Below are 19322 nucleotides of genomic sequence, written 5' to 3'. Positions count from 1 at the left end.
AACTAGCTTGAACTACTCAGCAACAGCTGAAACATTACTTACCAAGTAACAATGCAGTACTCAACTAAAACGAAGTGGTACTGAACCAAATAACATTTGCAGGAAACGAAGCGCTGGGCGGGCGCCCAGCATCCTCTACGGACTACGAGAAAAGGATTTACCGGTAGGTACCAAAATCCTATTTCTCTTACGTCCAAGAGGATGTGGGGGTCACATTAGTACCATGAGGATGTACCAAAGCTCCCAGAACGGGAGGGAAAGCACGGAGGCTCCTGCAGAACTGATTGACTGAACTTCACATCAAAGGCAAAGTATCGAACGTGTAAAACTTTGTAAACATGTTCGACCCAGACCAAGTTGCAGCTTGGCAAAGTTGTACTGCCGAGACACCCCGGGCAGCCGCCCAGAAAGACCCCACCTTACTAGTAGAGTGAGCCTTAACAGATTTTGGACACGGCAGTCCTGCCGTAGAATAAGCGTGCTGGATAGTGAATCTGATCCAGCGAGAGATCATTTGCTTAGAAGCAGGACACCCAATTTTCTTGGGATCATATAGGACAAACAGAGTCCGATTTTCTGTGACGAGAAGTTCTCTTCACATTTATCTTTAGAGCCCTTACGACATCCAAGGACTTTGATGTAATTGAGGAGTCAGTAGCCACTGGCACCACAATAGGTTGGTTGATATGAAATGTCGACACAACCTTCGGAAGAAACTGCTGACGTTTCCGGAGCTCAGCTCTATCTTTGTGGAAGATCAAGTAAGGGCTTTTACAGGATAAAGCCCCCAGCTCGGACACACGTCTAGCAGTAGCTAAGGCCAACAACGTGACCGCCTTCATTGTAAGAAACTTGACCTCAACCTCCTGTAGAGGCTCGAACCAATCTGACTGGAGGAACTGCAACACCAAGTTAAGGTCGCATGGCGCCGTAGGCAGTACAAAGGGAGGCTGGATATGCAGAACTCCCTTCAAGCAGGTCTGAACCTCAGGGAGGGCAGCCAATTGTTTCTGAAAGAAAATGGATAGGGCCGAAATCTGGACCTTCACAGATCCCAACCTCAGGCCCATATCCACTCCTGCTTGCAGGAAGAGGAGGAAACGTCCCAGTTGAAACTCCACCGTAGGAAGCTTCTTAGACTCACACCAAGAAACATATTTCTTCCAAATACGATGGTAATGTTTAGACGTTACCTCTTTCCTAGCCTGTATGAGGGTAGGAATAACCTTCTTTGGAATGCCTGTCCGAGCAATAATCAGGCGCTCAACTTCCATGTCGTCAAATGTAGCCGTGGCAAATCTTGATAGGCAAATGGCCCCTGCTGCAGCAGGTCCTCCCATAGAGGAAGAGGCCTCTGCTCTTCTTGCAGTAGATCCAGAAGATCCGCGTACCAAGCCCTTCTTGGCCAGTCTGGAGCAATGAGGATTGTCTGAACTCCTGTTCTCTTTATGAGTTTGAGAACCCTTGGAATGAGTGGAAGTGGAGGAAACGCGTACACCGACTGGAACACCCACGGAGTCACTAGGGCGTCCACCGCCACTGCTTGCGGGTCCCTCGACCTGGAACAATACCGCTGAAGCTTCTTGTTGAGACGAGAGGCCATCATGTCGATTTGGGGTACACCCCAAAGATCGGTTACCTCTTTGAACACCTCCGGATGGAGACCCCACTCCCCTGGATGGACGGAATTATATTCACACCCTGTCTGCGAAGGAGAACCATCATTTTCACCGTCACCTTGGTGAAAACCCTTGGTCCTGTGGAGAGGCCGAATGATAGGGCTTGGAAATGAAAATGACAGTCCAACAGAGCAAATCGGAGGTAAGCCTGATTCGGCAGCCAAATCGGTATGTGGAGGTACGCATCCTTAATATCCAGGGATACCAGGAATTCCCCCTCTTCCAGACCTGATATCACTGCCCTTAGAGACTCCAGTTCAGAATGGGCCTGACCAAACCATCCGGTTTCGGTACCACGAAAAGGTTCGAATAGTAACCTGTGTTCTGCATTTGAGGATGGACTGGTACAATGATCTGTGCCTCCACCAACTTCTGGATGGCTCCCAGTAGTTGGCAAAGCTGGCAAGCCCGATGTGAAGAACCGATGAGGGAGATCTTGAAATTCCAGCCGGTACCCCGGGACACAATATCTAGTACCCAGGGTTCCAGGCCGGACGACACCCAGACGTGACTGAAATGTCTGAGTCTCGCCCCCACTGGCCCTACCACCAGGCTGCACTGTCCACCGTCATGCGGAGGACTTTGGCGCACCTGAAGCAGGCTTCTGTTTGGAACCTGCCGCAGCAGGTTTCTTGGATTTTGGTCGGCCCCCTCTAAAGAAGTTGCTGGCTGGTTTGGTCTCTTGGTTTAGAAACTGAGATGCAGGTGAAGAAAAAGGTTTCTTCGTAGCAGGAGCTACTGAGGGAAGAAAAGGGGACTTACCCGCTGTAGACGTGGATATCCACGCATCCAATGCTTCCCCAAAGAGAGCCTGACCTGTGTAGTGTGGAGACCCTACACCTCTCCTGGATTCCGTGTCGGCAGACCACTGGCGCAGCCAGAGTCCTCGACGAGCTGAGACGGACATGGAAGAAATTCCTGCAGCCATTGATCCCAGGTCTTTCATGGATTCCACCATAAAACCTGCAGAATCCTGAATGTTACGGAGAAACAATTCAATGTCACTCTTATCCAACGTATCCAAATCCTCAAGTAACGTGCCTGACCACTTTACTATAGTTTTGGAAATCCATGCACAGGCAATCGTAGGACGGAGTATCGCCCCTGAAGCCGTGTATATGGATTTGAGCGTAGTATCAATCTTGCTAACAGCCGACTCCTTTAAGGCAGTTGATCTTGGGACAGTTAAAACCACCTTTTTTGAGAGTCTGGATACAGACGTGTCTACTATGGGTGGGTTTTCCCATTTATTTTTTTCGATCTTCCTCAGGGAAGGGGAAAGCAACCAGAACCCTCCTAGGGATCTGAAATGTTTTCTCTGGATTTTACCATGCTTTTTCAAATAATAAGATTTTACTTACCGATAAATCTATTTCTCGTAGTCCGTAGTGGATGCTGGGGACTCCGTCAGGACCATGGGGATTAGCGGCTCCGCAGGAGACAGGGCACAAAACTAAAGCTTTAGGATCAGGTGGTGTGTACTGGCTCCTCCCCCTATGACCCTCCTCCAAGCCTCAGTTAGGATACTGTGCCCGGACGAGCGTACACAATAAGGAAGGATATTGAATCCCGGGTAAGACTCATACCAGCCACACCAATCACACCGTATAACTTGTGATCTAAACCCAGTTAACAGTATGACAAACGTAGGAGCCTCTGAACAGACGGCTCACAACAATAACAACCCGATTTTTTTGTAACAATAACTATGTACAAGTATTGCAGACAATCCGCACTTGGGATGGGCGCCCAGCATCCACTACGGACTACGAGAAATAGATTTATCGGTAAGTAAAATCTTATTTTCTCTGACGTCCTAGTGGATGCTGGGACTCCGTCAGGACCATGGGGATTATACCAAAGCTCCCAAACGGGCAGGAGAGTGCGGATGACTCTGCAGCACCGAGTGAGAGAACTCCAGGTCCTCCTCAGCCAGGGTGTGCCCCTGACCAAGTAGCAGCTCGGCAAAGTTGTAAAGCCGAGACCCCTCGGGCAGTCGCCCAAGATGAGCCCCCTTCCTTGTGGAATGGGCATTTATATATTTTGGCTGTGGCAGTCCTGCCACAGAATGTGCAAGCTGAATTGTACTACACATTCAACTAGCAATCGTCTGCTTAGAAGCAAGAGCACCCAGTTTTTTGGGTGCATACAGGATAACAGCAAGTCAGTTTTCCTGACTCCAGCCGTCCTGGAAATCTATATTTTCAGGGCCCTGACAACATCTAGCAACTTGGAGTCCTCCAAGTCTCTAGTAGCCGCAGGTACCACAATAAGCTGGTTCAGATGAAACGCTGACACCACCTTAGGGAGAAACTGGGGACGAGTCCGCAGCTCTGCCCCTGTCCGAATGGACAATCAGATATGGGCTTTTGTGAGACAAAGCCGCCAATTCTGACACTCGCCTGGCCGAGGCCAGGGCCAACATCATGGTCACTTTCCATGTGAGATATTTCAAATCCACAGATTTGAGCGGTTTAAATCAACGTGATTTGAGGAATCCCAGGACTACGTTGAGATCCCACAGTGCCACTGGAGGCACAAAAGGGGGTTGTATATGCAGTACTCCCTTGTCAAATTTCTGGACTTCAGGAACTGAAGCCAATTCTTTCTGGAAGAAAATCGACAGGGCCGAAATTTGAACCTTAATGGACCCCAATTTGAGGCCCATAGACACTCCTGTTTGCAGGAAATGCAGGAATCGACAGTTGAAATTTCTTCGTGGGGCCTTCCTGGCCTCACACCACACAACATATTTTCGCCACATGTGGTGATAATGTTGTGCGGTCACCTCCTTCCTGGCTTTGACCAGGGTAGGAATGACCTCTTCCGGAATGCCTTTTTTCCCTTAGGATCCGGCGTTCAACCGCCATGCCGTCAAACGCACCCGCGGTAAGTCTTGGAACAGACATGGTACTTGCTGAAGCAAGTCCCTTCTTATCGGCAGAGGCCCTGAGTCCTCTGTGAGCATCTCATGAAGTTCCGGGTACCAAGTCCTTCTTGGCCCATCCGGAGCCACGAGTATAGTTCTTACTCCTCTACGTCTTATAATTCTCAGTACCTTTGGTATGAGAAGCAGAGGAGGGAACACATACACCGACTGGTACACCCATGGTGTTACCAGAACGTCCACAGCTATTTCCTGAGGGTCTCTTGACCTGGCGCAATACCTGTCCAGTTTTTTGTTCAGGCGGGACGCCATCATGTCCACCTTTGGTCTTTCCCAACGGTGCACAATCATGTGGAAACAACTTCTCGATGAAGTCCCCACTCTCCCGGGTGGAGGTCGTGCTGAGGAAGTCTGCTTCCCAGTTGTCCACTCCCGGAATGAAAACTGCTGACAGTGCTATCACATGATTTTCCGCCCAGCGAAGAATCCTTGCAGTTTCTGCCATTGTCCTCCTGCTTCTTGTGCCGCCCTGTCTGTTTACGTGGGCGACTGCCGTGATGTTGTCCCACTGGATCAATACCGGCTGACCTTGAAGCAGAGGTCTTGCTAAGCTTAGAGCATTGTAAATTGCTCTTAGCTCCAGTATATTTATGCGGAGAGAAGTCCCCAGACTTGATCACACTCCCTGGAAATTTTTTCCCTGTGTGACTGCTCCCCAGCCTTTCAAGCTGGAATCCGTGGTCACCAGGACCCAGTCCTGAATGCACAACTGTGGCACTTTAGTAGATGAGCACTCTGCAGCCACCACAGAAGAGACACCCTTGTCCTTGGAGACAGGGTTATCCGCTGATGCATCTGAAGATGCGATCCGGACCATTTGTCCAGCAGATCCCACTGAAAAGTTCTTGCGTGAAATCTGCCGAATGGAATCGCTTCGTAAGAAGCCACCATTTATCCCAGGACCCTTGTGCAATGATGCACTGACACTTTTCCTGGTTTTTGGAGGTTCCTGACTAGCTCGGATAACTCCCTGGCTTTCTCCTCCGGGAGAAACACCTTTTTCTGGACTGTGTCCAGAATCATCTCTAGGGACAGCAGACGTGTCGTCGGAGACAGCTGCGATTTTGGAATATTTAGAATCCACCCGTGCTGTCGTAGAACTACTTGAGATAGTGCTACTCCGACCTCCAACTGTTCTCTGGACCTTGCCCTTATCAGGAGATCGTCCAAGTAAGGGATAATTAAGACGCCTTTTCTTTGAAGAAGAATCATAATTTCGGCCATTACCTTGGTAAAGACCCGGGGTGCCGTGGACAATCCAAACGGCAGCGTCTGAAACTGATAGTGACAGTTTTGTACCACGAACCTGAGGTACCCTTTGTGAGAAGGGCAAATTTGGACATGGAGGAAAGCATCCTTGATGTCCAGGGACACCATATAGTCCCCTTCTTCCTGGTTCGCTATCACTGCTCTAAGTGACTCCATTTAGAATAGGTCTCACCGAGCCGTCTGGCTTCAGTACCACAATATAGTGTGGAATAATACCCCTTTACTTGTTGTAGGAGGGGTACTTTGATTATCACCTGCTGGGAATACAGCTTGTGAATTGTTTCCAATACTGGCTCCCTGTCGGAGGTAGACGTTGGTAAAGCAAACTTCAGGAACCTGCGAGGGGGAGACGTCTCGAATTTCCAATCTGTACCCCTGGGATACTACTTGTAGGATCCAGGGGTCCACTTGCGAGTGAGCCCACTGCGTGCTGAAACTCTTGAGACGACCCCCCACCGCACCTGTTTGTACGGCCCCAGCGTCATGCTGAGGACTTGGCAGAAGCGGTGGAAGGCTTCTGTTCCTGGGAATGGGCTGCCTGCTGCAGTCTTCTTCCCTTACCTCTATCCCTGGGCAGATATTATGGGGACGAAAGGACTGAGGCTGAAAAGACTATGTCTTTTTCTGCTGAGATGTGACTTGGGGTAAAAAAGGTGGATTTTCTAGCTGTTGCCGTGGCCACCAGGTCCGATGGACCGACCCCAAATAACTCCTCCCCTTTATACGGCAATACTTCCATGTGCCGTTTGGAATCTGCATCACCTGACCACTGTCGTGTCCAGAAACATCGTCTGGCAGATATGGACATCACACTTACTCTTGATGCCAGAGTTTCGCATATATAGAAATGCATCTTTTAAATGCTCTATAGTCAATAAAATACTGTCCATGTCAAGGGTATCAATATTTCCAGTCAGGGAATCCGACCAAGCCACCCCAGCGCTGCCCATCCAGGCTGAGGCGATCGCTGGTCGCAGTATAACACCAGTATGTGTGTATATACTTTTTAGGATATTTTTCAACCTCCTATCAGTTGGCTCCTTGAGGGCGTCCGTATCTGGAGACGGTAACGCCACTTGTTTTTATAAGCGTGTGAGCGCCTTATCCACCCTAAGGTGTGTTTCCCAACGCGCCATAACTTCTGGCGGGAAAAGGTATACCGCCAATAATTTTCTATCGGGGGAAACCCACGCATCATCACACACTTCATTTAATTTATCTGATTCAGGAAAAACCACATGTAGTTTTTTCACACTCCACATAATACCCTTTTTTGTGGTACTTGTAGTATCAGAAATATGTAACATCTCCTTCATTGCCCTTAACAAGTAACGTGTGGCCCTAAAGGAAAATACGTTTGTTTCTTCACCGTCGACACTGGAGTCAGTGTCCGTGTCTGTGTCGACCGACTGAGGTAAAAGGACGTTTTAACGCCCCTGACGGTGTTTTAGACGCCTGGACAGGTACTAATTGGTTTGCCGGCCGTCTCATGTCGTCAACCGACCTTGCAGCGTGTTGACATTATCACGTAAATCCTTAAATAAGCCATCCATTCCGGTGTCGACTCCCTAGAGAGTGACATCACCATTACCGGCAATTGCTCCGCCTCCTCACCAACATCGTCCTCATACATGTCGACACACAAGTACCGACACACAGCACACACACAGGGAATGCTCTGATAGAGGACAGGACCCCACTAGCCCTTTGGGGAGACAGAGGGAGAGTTTGCCAGCACACACCAAAAACGCTATATTATACAGGGACAACCTTTATATAAGTGTTTTTCCCTTATAGCATTTTAATATATATATACATATCGCCAAATAAGTGCCCCCCCTCTCTGTTTTAACCCTGTTTCTGTAGTGCAGTGCAGGGGAGAGCCTGGGAGCCTTCCCACCAGCCTTTCTGTGAGGGAAAATGGCGCTGTGTGCTGAGGAGAATAGGCCCCGCCCCCTTTTCGGCGGGCTTCTTCTCCCGTTTTTCTGAGACCTGGCAGGGGTTAAATACATCCATATAGCCTCCAGGGGCTATATGTGATGTATTTTTAGCCAGAATAAGGTATTATACATTGCTGCCCAGGGCGCCCCCAGCAACGCCCTGCACCCTCCGTGACCGTTGGTGTGAAGTGTGTGACAACAATGGCGCACAGCTGCAGTGCTGTGCGCTACCTTCATGAAGACTGAAAAGCCTTCTGCCGCCGGTTTCTGGACCTTCAATCTTCAGCATCTGCAAGGGGGGTCGGCGGCGCGGCTCCGGGACGAACCCCAGGGTGAGACCTGTGTTCCGACTCCCTCTGGAGCTAATGGTGTCCAGTAGCCTAAGAAGCCAATCCATCCTGCACGCAGGTGAGTTGAACTTCTCTCCCCTAAGTCCCTCGATGCAGTGAGCCTGTTGCCAGCAGGACTCACTGAAAATAAGAAACCTAAAAACTTTTTCTAAGCAGCTCCTTAAGAGAGCCACCTAGATTGCACCCTGCTCGGACGGGCACAAAAACCTAACTGAGGCTTGGAGGAGGGTCATAGGGGGAGGAGCCAGTACACACCACCTGATCCTAAAGCTTTAGTTTTGTGCCCTGTCTCCTGCGGAGCCGCTAATCCCCATGGTCCTGACGGAGTCCCCAGCATCCACTTAGGACGTCAGAGAAATAGCATTTAATTCTTTGGATGCAGGGAAGGTTAGCGAGGCTTTCTTATCGTCAGTGAAGTAAGCCTCCTCAGGTGTGTCAGTAATATTCAACACATCTCTTCTCAGTACGGATGATGTAATGGTTCGCATTACTGCCTCACAGCACTGAGGTCATGGGTTCAATTCCCACCATGGCCCTAACTGTGGGGAGTTTGTATATTCTCCCCGTACTTGCGTGGGTTTCCTCCAGGTACTCCAGTTTCCTCCCACAATCCCAAAATATACTGGTAGGTTAATTGGCTCCCAACAAAATTAACCCTAGCACGAATGTGTGTGAGTGTACATGTGATAGGGAATCTAGATTGTAAGCTCCACTGGGGCAGGGACTGATGTGAATGGCCAAATATTCTCTGTAAAGCGCTGCGGAATATGTGTGCGCTATATAAATAACTGCTAATAAATAAATAAATAATAAATAAATCTCTAATAGCCTCTATCATCAACTGCACCCCTATTGGAAGAGATGCGGCCCCCCTGAGCACATCCCCATCACAGTCTGCCGTGTCAAAGTTGGTTATCGTGTCGTCTTGCATGATCTGGGCAAGAGCACGTTTGTAGGAACCCACGGGGGGGGGGGGGGGTTCCTGATGTAACCAGACCACACCGCCATAGAATTCTGTAAAACCGGAGTTGCAGATTCATTCTGAGCAACCATTGCAGAAATCTGAGAAATCATAGTTTTGATAGATAACCACTCCGGCTCCCTTGCTGATATCTGCGCTACAACAGTGCAATCCCGATTACATAGAATGAGATCCTCCTGAGAGGACATGTCCTCAGCTGCATATGACACAGAGTCCTTGGACATAGCTGATTGGAGACCCCAAACACCACACACACACACAGGGTAGGTTAGACAGTTTCCCCCCTGAGAATGGCAAGAAAGACACAGATCAGTGCCAACCCACTCACAGCGCTGTTATATATAAAGGACAACTCTTACCAGCGCATACTGTGTACTGTAATAGTTGCACGGATCTAATTCACCGCGCCCCCCCTCACCGCCTCCCCCTTCTACAACCCCCTGGTTCCGCACATGATAGCTGGAGTTGCTTGGAGAGACAGCTCTGTCAGCATCTGTGAACAGGAACTGCAGGCAGGAAAACGGCGCTGAACGCTGCTGGGTCCGCTCTGAGGAGAAACTCCGCCCCTTGAAGATGGAGCGGCTTCCCGCACAAATTCTTTATACTGGCCTGAGGACTCCGTCGCACGGCAGGGGATTCCGTCCCCTGTTGAGCATCTGTGTACGGAGAATTGTGACGCTAGCCTGGGGATCCAGTCTCCAGATAGCGTCTGTGACCAGTGTAGGGTATTAAGACGCTGGCTCAGGATGCCCCTCAAAGCACCAACTCTGTGTGCAGCTGAGCCTTCATGGAGCGCAGCCGCTCAGAGCTGCGCTCCTACCCTTGTGCCGCCATATCTCGCCACTTCTGATCTTCTGGCTCTGTAAAGGGGTGGCAGCATGTGATTTCCTCAGGAGCTCAGTGTCCCGTCAGCGGAGATAGTGGTTCAGACCACGCAGGGCAGACACTACTCCCCTCCTTAGTCCCTCGAAGCAGGGATGCTGTTGCCAGCAGCCTCTCTGTAAAATAATAAACTCTAAAAATAGGATTTTAATACCTACCGGTAAATCCTTTTCTCTTAGTCCGTAGAGGATGCTGGGGATGCTTCAAGAACCATGGGGTATAGACGGGATCCGCAGGAGACATGGGCACTTTAAGAATTTAAATGGGTGTGTACTGGCTCCTCCCTCTATGCCCCTCCTCCAGACTCCAGTTATAGGAACTGTGCCCAGGGAGACGGACATTTCGAGGAAAAGGAATTATTGTTAAACTAAGGGTGAGATAACACACCAGCTCACACCACAAACATGCCGTACACCATGGCATTAGCAAAAAATCCAGTCAACGGCATGACCAAAATCAGCAACAGGCTGACCATACCCGAAACACAACCTTTGTGTAACACAAGCAATAACTATTAAACAAGTACTGCAGATATTGTCCGCACAGGGACGGGCGCCCAGCATCCTCTACGGACTAAGAGAAAAGGATTTACCGGTAGGTATTAAAATCCTATTTTCTCATACGTCCTAGAGGATGCTGGGGATGCTTCAAGAACCATGGGGTTTATACCAAAGCTCCAGAACGGGCGGGAGTGCGCGGATGACACTGCAGCACCGATTGACCAAACAAGAGGTCCTCCTCAGCCAAGGTATCAAACTTGAAAAACTTTGCAAAGGTGTTTGATCCCGACCAAGTAGCAGCTCGGCAAAGCTGTAATGCCGAGACCCCTCGGGCAGCCACCCAGGATGAGCCCACCTTTCTGGTAGAATGGGCCTTCACAGATTTCGGTAACGGCAATCCCGCCGTAGAATGAGCCTACTGAATCGTATTACAGATCCAGCGTGCAATAGTCTGCTTAGAAGCAGGAGCCCCAGTCTTGTTGGGAGCCCACAGGACAAACAGAGCCTCTTATCCTAATCTGAGCCGATCTGGCGACATAGATTTTCAAAGCTCTGACCACATCAAGAGACTTCGATTCCGCCAAGGCGTCAGTAGCCACAATAGGCTGGTTTACGTGAAACGATGAAACCACTTTTGGCAGAAATTGCTGACGAGTTCTCAACTCTGCTCTATCTGCATGGAAGATTAAATAGGGGCTTTTGTGAGACAAAGCCGCCAATTTAGACACCCGCCTTGCGGATGCCAAGGCCAACAGCATGACTACTTTTCAAGTAAGGAATTTCAACTCAACCTTACGTAAAGGTTCAAACCAATGAGATTGCAGGAACTGCAACACCACATTAAGATCTCATGGTGCCACAGGGGGCACAAAGGGAGGTTGGATGTGCAGCACGCCGTTCACGAAGGTCTGAACTTCTGGAAGGGAGGCCAATTCTTTCTGAAAGAAAATTGATAAGGCCAAAATGTATACTTTAATGGAGTCTAACTTTAGGCCTAGATCCACGTCTGCTTGCAAAAAATGGAGCAAGCGCACCAGCTGAAATTCTTCCGTAGGAGCCTTCTTGGATTCACACCAAAACACATTTTCTCCAAATACAGTGGTAATGCTTCGCCGTTACTGCTTTCCTAGCCTTAAGTAGTGTGGGAATGACTTCACTGGGAATACCCTTACGGGCTAGGATTTGGCGTTCAACCGCCATGCCGTCAAACGCAGCCGCGGTAAGTCTTGATACACGCACGGTCCTTGCTGTAACAGGTCCTCTCGTAGGGAAGAGGCCAGGGATCTTCTATGAGTAATTCTTGAAGATCCGGATACCAGGCCCTCCTTGGCCAGTCTGGAACAATGAGTATCGCCTGAACCCTGGTTCTTCTTATGATCTTTATCATCTTTGGAATGAGTGGAAGCGGAGGGAACACATAGACCGACTGAAACACCCACGGTGTCACCAGGGCGTCCACCGCTATTGCTTGAGGGTCCCTCGACTTGGAACAATATCTCTGAAGTTTTGTTGAGGCGAGACGCCATCATGTCTATTTGAGGAATTCCCCAACGACTTGTCACTTCTGCAAAGACCTCTTGATGAAGACTCCACTCTCCTGGATGGAGATCATGTCTGCTGAGGAAGTCTGCTTCCCAGTTGTCCACTCCTGGAATGAAGACTGCTGACAGAGCGCTTGCATGTTTCTCCGCCCAGCGAAGAACTTTTGTGGCATCCGCCATCGCCGCTCTGCTCTTTGTCCCGCCCTGGCGGTTTATGTACGCCACTGCTGTTATGTTGTCTGACTGAATCAAGACGGGCAGACCATGAAGATGATGTTCCGCTTGCAGAAGGCCGTTGTAAATGGCCCTTAATTCCAGAATGTTTATGTGCAGACAAGCTTCCTGGCTTGACCATTTTCCCTGGAAATTTTCCCCCTGTGTGACTGCTCCCCAGCCTCGGAGACTCGCATCTGTGGTCACCAGGATCCAATCCTGAATCCCGAACCTGCGTCCCTCCAGGAGGTGAGAACTGTGCAGCCACCACAGGAGAGAGATTCTGGTCCTGGAAGATAGGATTATTTTCTGGTGCATGTGGAGGTGAGACCCGGACCACTTGTCCAACAGGTCCCACTGAAATACCCTGGCATGGAACCTGCCAAACTGAATGGCCTCGTAGGCCGCCACCATCTTCCCCAGCAACCGAGTGCATTGATGAATCAACACTCTTGCCGGTTTCAGAATCTGTTTGACAATGTTCTGTATTTCCAGAGCCTTTTCCACCGGAAGAAAGACTCTCTGTAATTCTGTATCCAGAATCATACCCAAGAATGACAGCCGTGTTGTCGGAACCAACTGTGATTTTGGCAAGTTTAGGAGCCAACCATGTTGTTGCAGAATTGTCAGGGAGAGCGTAACTTTTTCCAGTAATTGTTCCTTGGATCTCGCCTTTATCAGGAGATCGTCCAAGTACGGGATAATTGTGATTCCCTGCTTGCGCAGGAGAACCATAATTTCCGCCATAACCTTAGTGAAAATCCTCGGAGCCGTGGACAGACCAAACGGCAACGTCTGAAATTGGTAATGACAATCCTGAACAGCAAACCTCAGATAAGCCTGATGCGGAGGATATATGGGTACGTGTAAGTAGGCATCCTTTATGTCGACCGACACCATAAAATCCCCCTCCTCCAGACTGGAGATCACTGCTCGGAGAGATTCCATCTTGAATTTTAATTTTTTAGATAGAAATTGAGGGATTTTAGGTTCAGAATCGGTCTGACTGAGCCATCCGGCTTCGGGACCACGAACAGGCTCGAATAAAAGCCTTCCCCCTTGTTGTGACGGGGGTACCGTGACAATGACTTGATTTTGACACAGCTTTAGTATTGCAGCGCATACTACCTCCCTTTCTGGAAGAGAAGCTGGCAAGGCCGATTTGAAAAATCGGTGAGGGGCACGTCTTGAAAATCCAATTTGTACCCTTGGGCTACTATTTCCAATACCCAAGGATCCAGGGCCGAGCGAACCCAGACCTGACTGAAGAGTTGGAGACGTGCCCACACCGGAGGAGCCCCAGCGTCATGCGGTGGATTTGGTAGAAGACGGGGAGGACTTCTGCTCGAGAACTTGCCACAGCCTGTGACCTTTTTCCCCTTCTACTTGCAGCAAGGAAGGAAGACCCTCGTCCTTTTTTGTAGTGATTGGGCCGAAAGGACTGCATCTGATAGTGTGGCGTTTTTTGTTGTGCAGGGACATAAAGGTAGAAACGATGACTTACGCGCGGTAGCCGTAGATACCAGGTCAGTGAGGCCGTCACCAAACAAGACACCACCTTTATACGGCAGAGACTCCATAGCCTTCTTAGAGTCAGCATTCCATTGATGAATCCACAATGCCCTCCTAGCCGAGATTGCCATGGCATTGGCCCTTGATCCCAAAAGGCCAATATCCCTCGCAGCTTCCTTTAGATAGGCTGCAGCGTCCCTGATATGACCCAGTGTCAAAAGAACGCTATCCCGGTCCAGGGAATCTCTCTCAGATGACAAGTTATCTGCCCACTTTTCAATAGCGCTACTCACCCATGCCGATGCAACGGCAGGCCTGAGCAGCGCACCTGTAGCGACATAAATGGATTTTAGTGTATTTTCCTGCTTACGATCCGCAGGATCCTTTAGGGCTGTCGTGTCAGGAGACGGAAGCGCCACCTTTTTGGACAGACGCGATAGAGCTTTGTCCACCGTGGGGGTTGACTCCCACTTTTCCCTGTCCCCAGAGGAGCATGGATATGCCACCGGAATTCTCCTGGGAACCTGTAACTTCTTGTCAGGATTTTCCCAAGCTTTTTCAAAAACAGCGTTCAGTTCACGAGAGGGAGGAAACGTCACTTCAGGTTTCTTTCCCTTAAACATACAGACCCTAGTATCAGGAATAGCAGGGTCTTCCGTGATATGTAATACGTCTTTTAACGCCACAATCATGTACTGAATGCTCTTAGCCAGTTTAGGATTCAATCTGGCATCACTATAGTCGACACTGGAATCAGAGTCCATGTCGGTATCTGTATCCGCTATCTGGGTAAATGAACGCTTCTGGGACCCCGAGGGGGTCTGAACTTGTGATAATGCATCCTCCATGGATTTTCTCCATGTCTGGTTCTGAGACTCATTTATCTAATCTCTTATTTAATCAAGCCACATTTGCATTCAAAACACTCAAAACATTAACCCAATCAGCCGTCGGCGATGCCGACACGGCCACTCCCAGTCTTTTCTGTCGCCACTCCAGCCTCCTCCTGGGAAGAGCACTCAGCCTCAGAAATGTCGACACACGCGTACCGACACACGCGACCATACTGGGCTATAGGGGACAGACCCACAGTAAAGCCTGTCAGAGAAACACAGAGGGAGTTTGCCAGCTCACAACCCAGCGCCTATCCCGGTACTGAAACTTATACACAATGCCTCAAACCTGTGAGCGCTTTTATAATTATTAAAACGGCACCAAATTTACTGTGCCCCCCCCCCCCCCCCCCGTTTTGCACCCTGTTACTTGGACAGTAGTGTAGGAGGCCAGGACCAGCGTTTCTGCAGCTGTGAAGAGAAAATGGCGCTGATTAGAGCGGTGAGGGCTAAGCCACTCCCCCTTAATGGCGCGCTTCAGTCCCGTTAATTTCCATATTCTTTATACTGGCGGGGGTCTGGATATAGTGCCAAAGCACTGTATTCCTCTTTTGCCAGGTATTTATGAGGTATTATGGTGCCCAGGGCGCCCCCCCCTGCGCCCTGTAGTGCCGCTGTGTGTGTGGGAGCATGGCGCGCAGCACGGCCGCTACGCGGTACCTCAAAGACACTGAAGTCTTCTGATCTTCTTTTACTCACCAGTCTTCTGACTTCTGGCTCTGCAAGGGGGGTGACGGCGCGGCTCCGGGAACGAGCATCTAGGCGTACCTAGCGATCAGACCCTCTGGAGCTAATGGTGTCCAGTAGCCTAAGAAGCAGAGCCTTGAAACTCACAGAAGCAGGTCTGCTTCTCTCCCCTCAGTCCCACGAGGCAGGGAGCCTGTTGCCAGCAGGTCTCCCTGAATATAAAAAAAACCTAACAAAGTATTTTTCTGAGAAACTCTGGAGAGCTCCTCAGTGTGCATCCAGTCTCACTGGGCACAGAATCTAACTGGAGTCTGGAGGAGGGGCATAGAGGGAGGAGCCAGTTCACACCCATTTAAAGTCTTAAAGTGCCCATGTCTCCTGCAGATACCGTCTATACCCCATGGTTCTTGAAACATCCCCAGCATCCTCTAGGACGTATGAGAAAAAAAACTTTTACTAAAGCTCTGTAGAGCTCCCCTAGCTGTGACCGGCTCCGCCGGGCACATTTTCTAAACTGGGTCTGGTAGGAGAGGCAGAGGGAGGAGCCAGCCCACACTCTCAAACTCTTAGTGTCAATGGCTCCTAGTGGACCTGTCTATACCCCATGGTACTAATATGGACCCCAGCATCCTCTAGGACATGAGAGAAATGTAATGAACTGACTTCTTGGAAAGGCAACATCCTGTAAGAGAGCCATGCTAAAAGTCTCTGAGCTCTTCAGTACGACCCATTCTACTGCTATTGTTTGATTTAGGATAACGGGAGACTGTACATTTTATTTGACATGGCTGAAATGGCTAAGCATACTAATGAGATATGCCAAAGGTATGTAGATGCCCTATTTAGCATATATTGAAAAAGCACCACAATGTGTAGAATCTATAAATTTACCAAACACTAAACCATTGCTTCTTGTTTGACAAGTAAATCTAATCCAAGGCCTCTCCTTTTTCTTATTTCACCCTCCCTATCCTGCCTACTGAAATGATCATAAAAATATCTAAAGCAATGTTACTGTGATATGTACCTCCTACACCAGAAGCCATGCTTGGTAGGGTGGAACTTGGTGTTGAAGTGGTGCTATTCCCAGCTGGGGTATCTACACCTTCCCCTGTTGATGGAGAACCTGTAGAATTGGACTGTGGAGCCCAAGGATTGGGTAAAGGATCTCTGTTTTCTGTTCGAGATGGCTGATTTCCAGCATTTGGTGCTGCATTGCTCATTAGTGAAGCAAATGGGTTGCCTCCAAACTGAAATGAGAGAAAGAACCTTAATAAATTAACTGAAATCCTATGCATCTTACAAAAAAAAAAAACAACCGACTATTTTCTCTTTGGTTAAATATAAACCTATGTGGATATTGAAGATCTGTACAAAAACCCAGTGGTTCCCAAACGCGGTCCTCAAGGCATATCGACCAGACCAGGTTATAGGAATATCCCTGCTTGTGCACAAATAGTATAATCAAACTGAATGAGGTACTAATTAAGTAATGTTTCCATAAAAATTAAAAAAAAAAAAAAAAAAAAATACATTTTGGTTCTCAAAAAGCCAGTATTTTACATTTTTGAAAAATCTCAAAAATTGTTCATACTGTTAATAAATCCCCAAACTTTTATTTTGGGATCACTTGCTGTAGGAGCTTTCATTTTTGAGTTATTCATGAAAATGATATTTAAAAAAAAACCAAACAATATTTTTTCCAGTTCACTACATTAGAAGAATGCACTTTCCTCTTCAGGATGAGATTCCACAGACAGCGCCTGCTCCCACTTCTGTGCAGGTGCACAAACTTAAGTGGAAAGATATTCTATGTGCAAAGACACTTCAATTGTGTTAAATGGGCCCGCCTTTTACATTTTCCTGGAACAAGAGTATAGGTTTGGGTGGCCTTTAAATAGTGTAGAAAATCCCATTGGTCACTAAGTTATGCCCACCCAAACCTAACCAGTCCCTGGACCATTTGTGTCACGTTTGAAAGCAGAGTGTTAAATTACAGAGGAGTGGGAGAATGTGTGCTGGGAGCAGGAAGGAACAGCAACTTGGAGAATGGGTGCTGGAAGGAAGGGAGAGACACACCAGTCTGGGAACAAAACTCTACTCACAAGAAGCCTCAGTCACCCGATTATCACTGGACCAGTACTAAAGCTACTGTACAATTATCCCATTTGTTGGGTATTACAAGGGGAAAAACAAAAACTGAGCATCTTAGCTATGCTGTTATTTCAGACTGTCTGGAACACAACACATTGACAGTCTACTGCTTCCAGAGGAAACTCAAACTTCTTGCAGAATAAATTAGAAAAACCACCCAAAACAATATCTGACTTCTCCGATGGGTCTGCCGCACAATTTAAGAACAATTCTGACTTGCCTGTTCCTGAGCAGCGTTAAGCATTGGCTCTTGAATGTCAGTGTACATTCTGCGCAGGGCATTGTATCCTCCAGGAATACTTTCAAGATTGCTCAAGGCACGGTCCTGGTTTCTCATCATCTCCTGCATCATTGCTGGATTTCGGGCAAGTTCTAGTGTCTAGGTAGTAAATGTGAAACAAAAAATAATAATAATAATAATAATAATAATAATAATAATAATAATAAGAATAATTACTGGAAAAAAAAACATTGATTTGGTGATGTGTGTCCAAAAGAACAGACAGCACACCAACCATGGAGCGGTCATTTTATTAATATAGCTCAGCAATAATACGCTAAATAAAATACAAGTTTCATTGACATTTTCAGAATATAAAATACAGTATTTTTTATGGAATGTATAATACACACTAGTCGTGCATTATACGGTTACATAGCCTACATACTATACTGTTGTGTATTTAAGAATTACAAACTATGCTGTAGCACTATTTCAAAACTTCTGAATAGACATTAAAGTGTTACTGTAAAAAAAACAAAAATGTACCAGTTTAGCAGAAAAGGAACAAAAATAAAAAGAACATACTTGTCGCATTATGTCCGGATTATTAAGCATGTGACTGATTTCAGGATTTCGCTGGATTAATTGCTGCATTTGGGGATTGGCCATAATCAACTGTCTCATCAAGTCAGGGTTAGACAGCATACTCTGTACAAATGGGTTTTCCATGATCTGAACCATCATCTCAGGGTTGGACATGAGCTGTCTCTGCATCTGACTCTGCAGCTCGGAAAAGTTTGATGCGTTCATGCCTAAACCACTTAGCCCTGCCAGGCCTCCAAGACCCCCTGGAAAATTAAGAAAAAGATTAATTAAAAACAGGGAGAGAAAGTTGAATTAGCTGCCCGATACTTAAAATACCATACTCCTTCATGAAAAGAGAACTCTAAAAATAGAATTTTATTTACCTACCGGTAAATGCTTTTCTTATAGTCCGTAGAGGATACTGGGGATCCATTTAGTACCATGGGGTATGGACTTGTCCACAAGGAGCCTTGAGTACTTTAAGAATTTGATAGTGTGCGCTGGCTCCTCCTATATCCCTCCTACCAGACTCAGTCGAGGAAACTGTGCCCGAGGAGACGGATATACCTTAGAAGGATTTAAAAACGACAGTGGTGAGATTCGAACCAGCGCACACAAAACAAGAGGAAAGCCATGCTAACCAAACTTGATGAAGATCAGTAACAGCTGAACCAACAACAGTACTTAAAAGTAACCGTGCAGGAAAACACGAAGCACTGGGTGGGCGCCCAGTATCTTCTATGGACTACGAGAAAAGGATTTATTGGTAGGTAATTAAAATACAATTTTCTCTTATGTCCTAGAGGATACTGGGTCCATTTAGTACCATGGGGATGTGCCAAAGCTCCCAAACCGGGTGGGAGAGTGCTGAGGTTCCTGCAGAACTGACTGACCAAACTGAAGGTCCTCAGAGGCCAAAGTATTGAACTTGTAGAACTAAGCAAACGTGTTCGAACCTGACCAAG

The 19322-nt window shown here is 47.9% G+C and overlaps 1 protein-coding gene across 1 annotated transcript in view; it reads right to left on the bottom strand.

Annotated features, from left to right (window-relative positions):
• UBQLN1 (ubiquilin 1) overlaps positions 1-19322 on the bottom strand; it is a 92935-nt gene that overhangs the window by 61505 nt on the left and 12108 nt on the right. Inside the window, exons 4-6 of the mRNA XM_063913801.1 lie at positions 18358-18620; positions 17770-17928; positions 16423-16645 (exon numbers count right to left, since the gene is read on the bottom strand). Coding sequence (XP_063769871.1) covers positions 16423-16645; positions 17770-17928; positions 18358-18620 — 645 coding nt within the window. The remainder of the gene's footprint in view (positions 1-16422; positions 16646-17769; positions 17929-18357; positions 18621-19322) is intronic.

The sequence above is a fragment of the Pseudophryne corroboree genome, chromosome 1 (assembly GCF_028390025.1).
Source record: "Pseudophryne corroboree isolate aPseCor3 chromosome 1, aPseCor3.hap2, whole genome shotgun sequence".
Classification (NCBI taxonomy): Eukaryota; Metazoa; Chordata; class Amphibia; order Anura; family Myobatrachidae; genus Pseudophryne; species Pseudophryne corroboree.
This window is presented reverse-complemented; position numbering and strand designations above follow the sequence as displayed.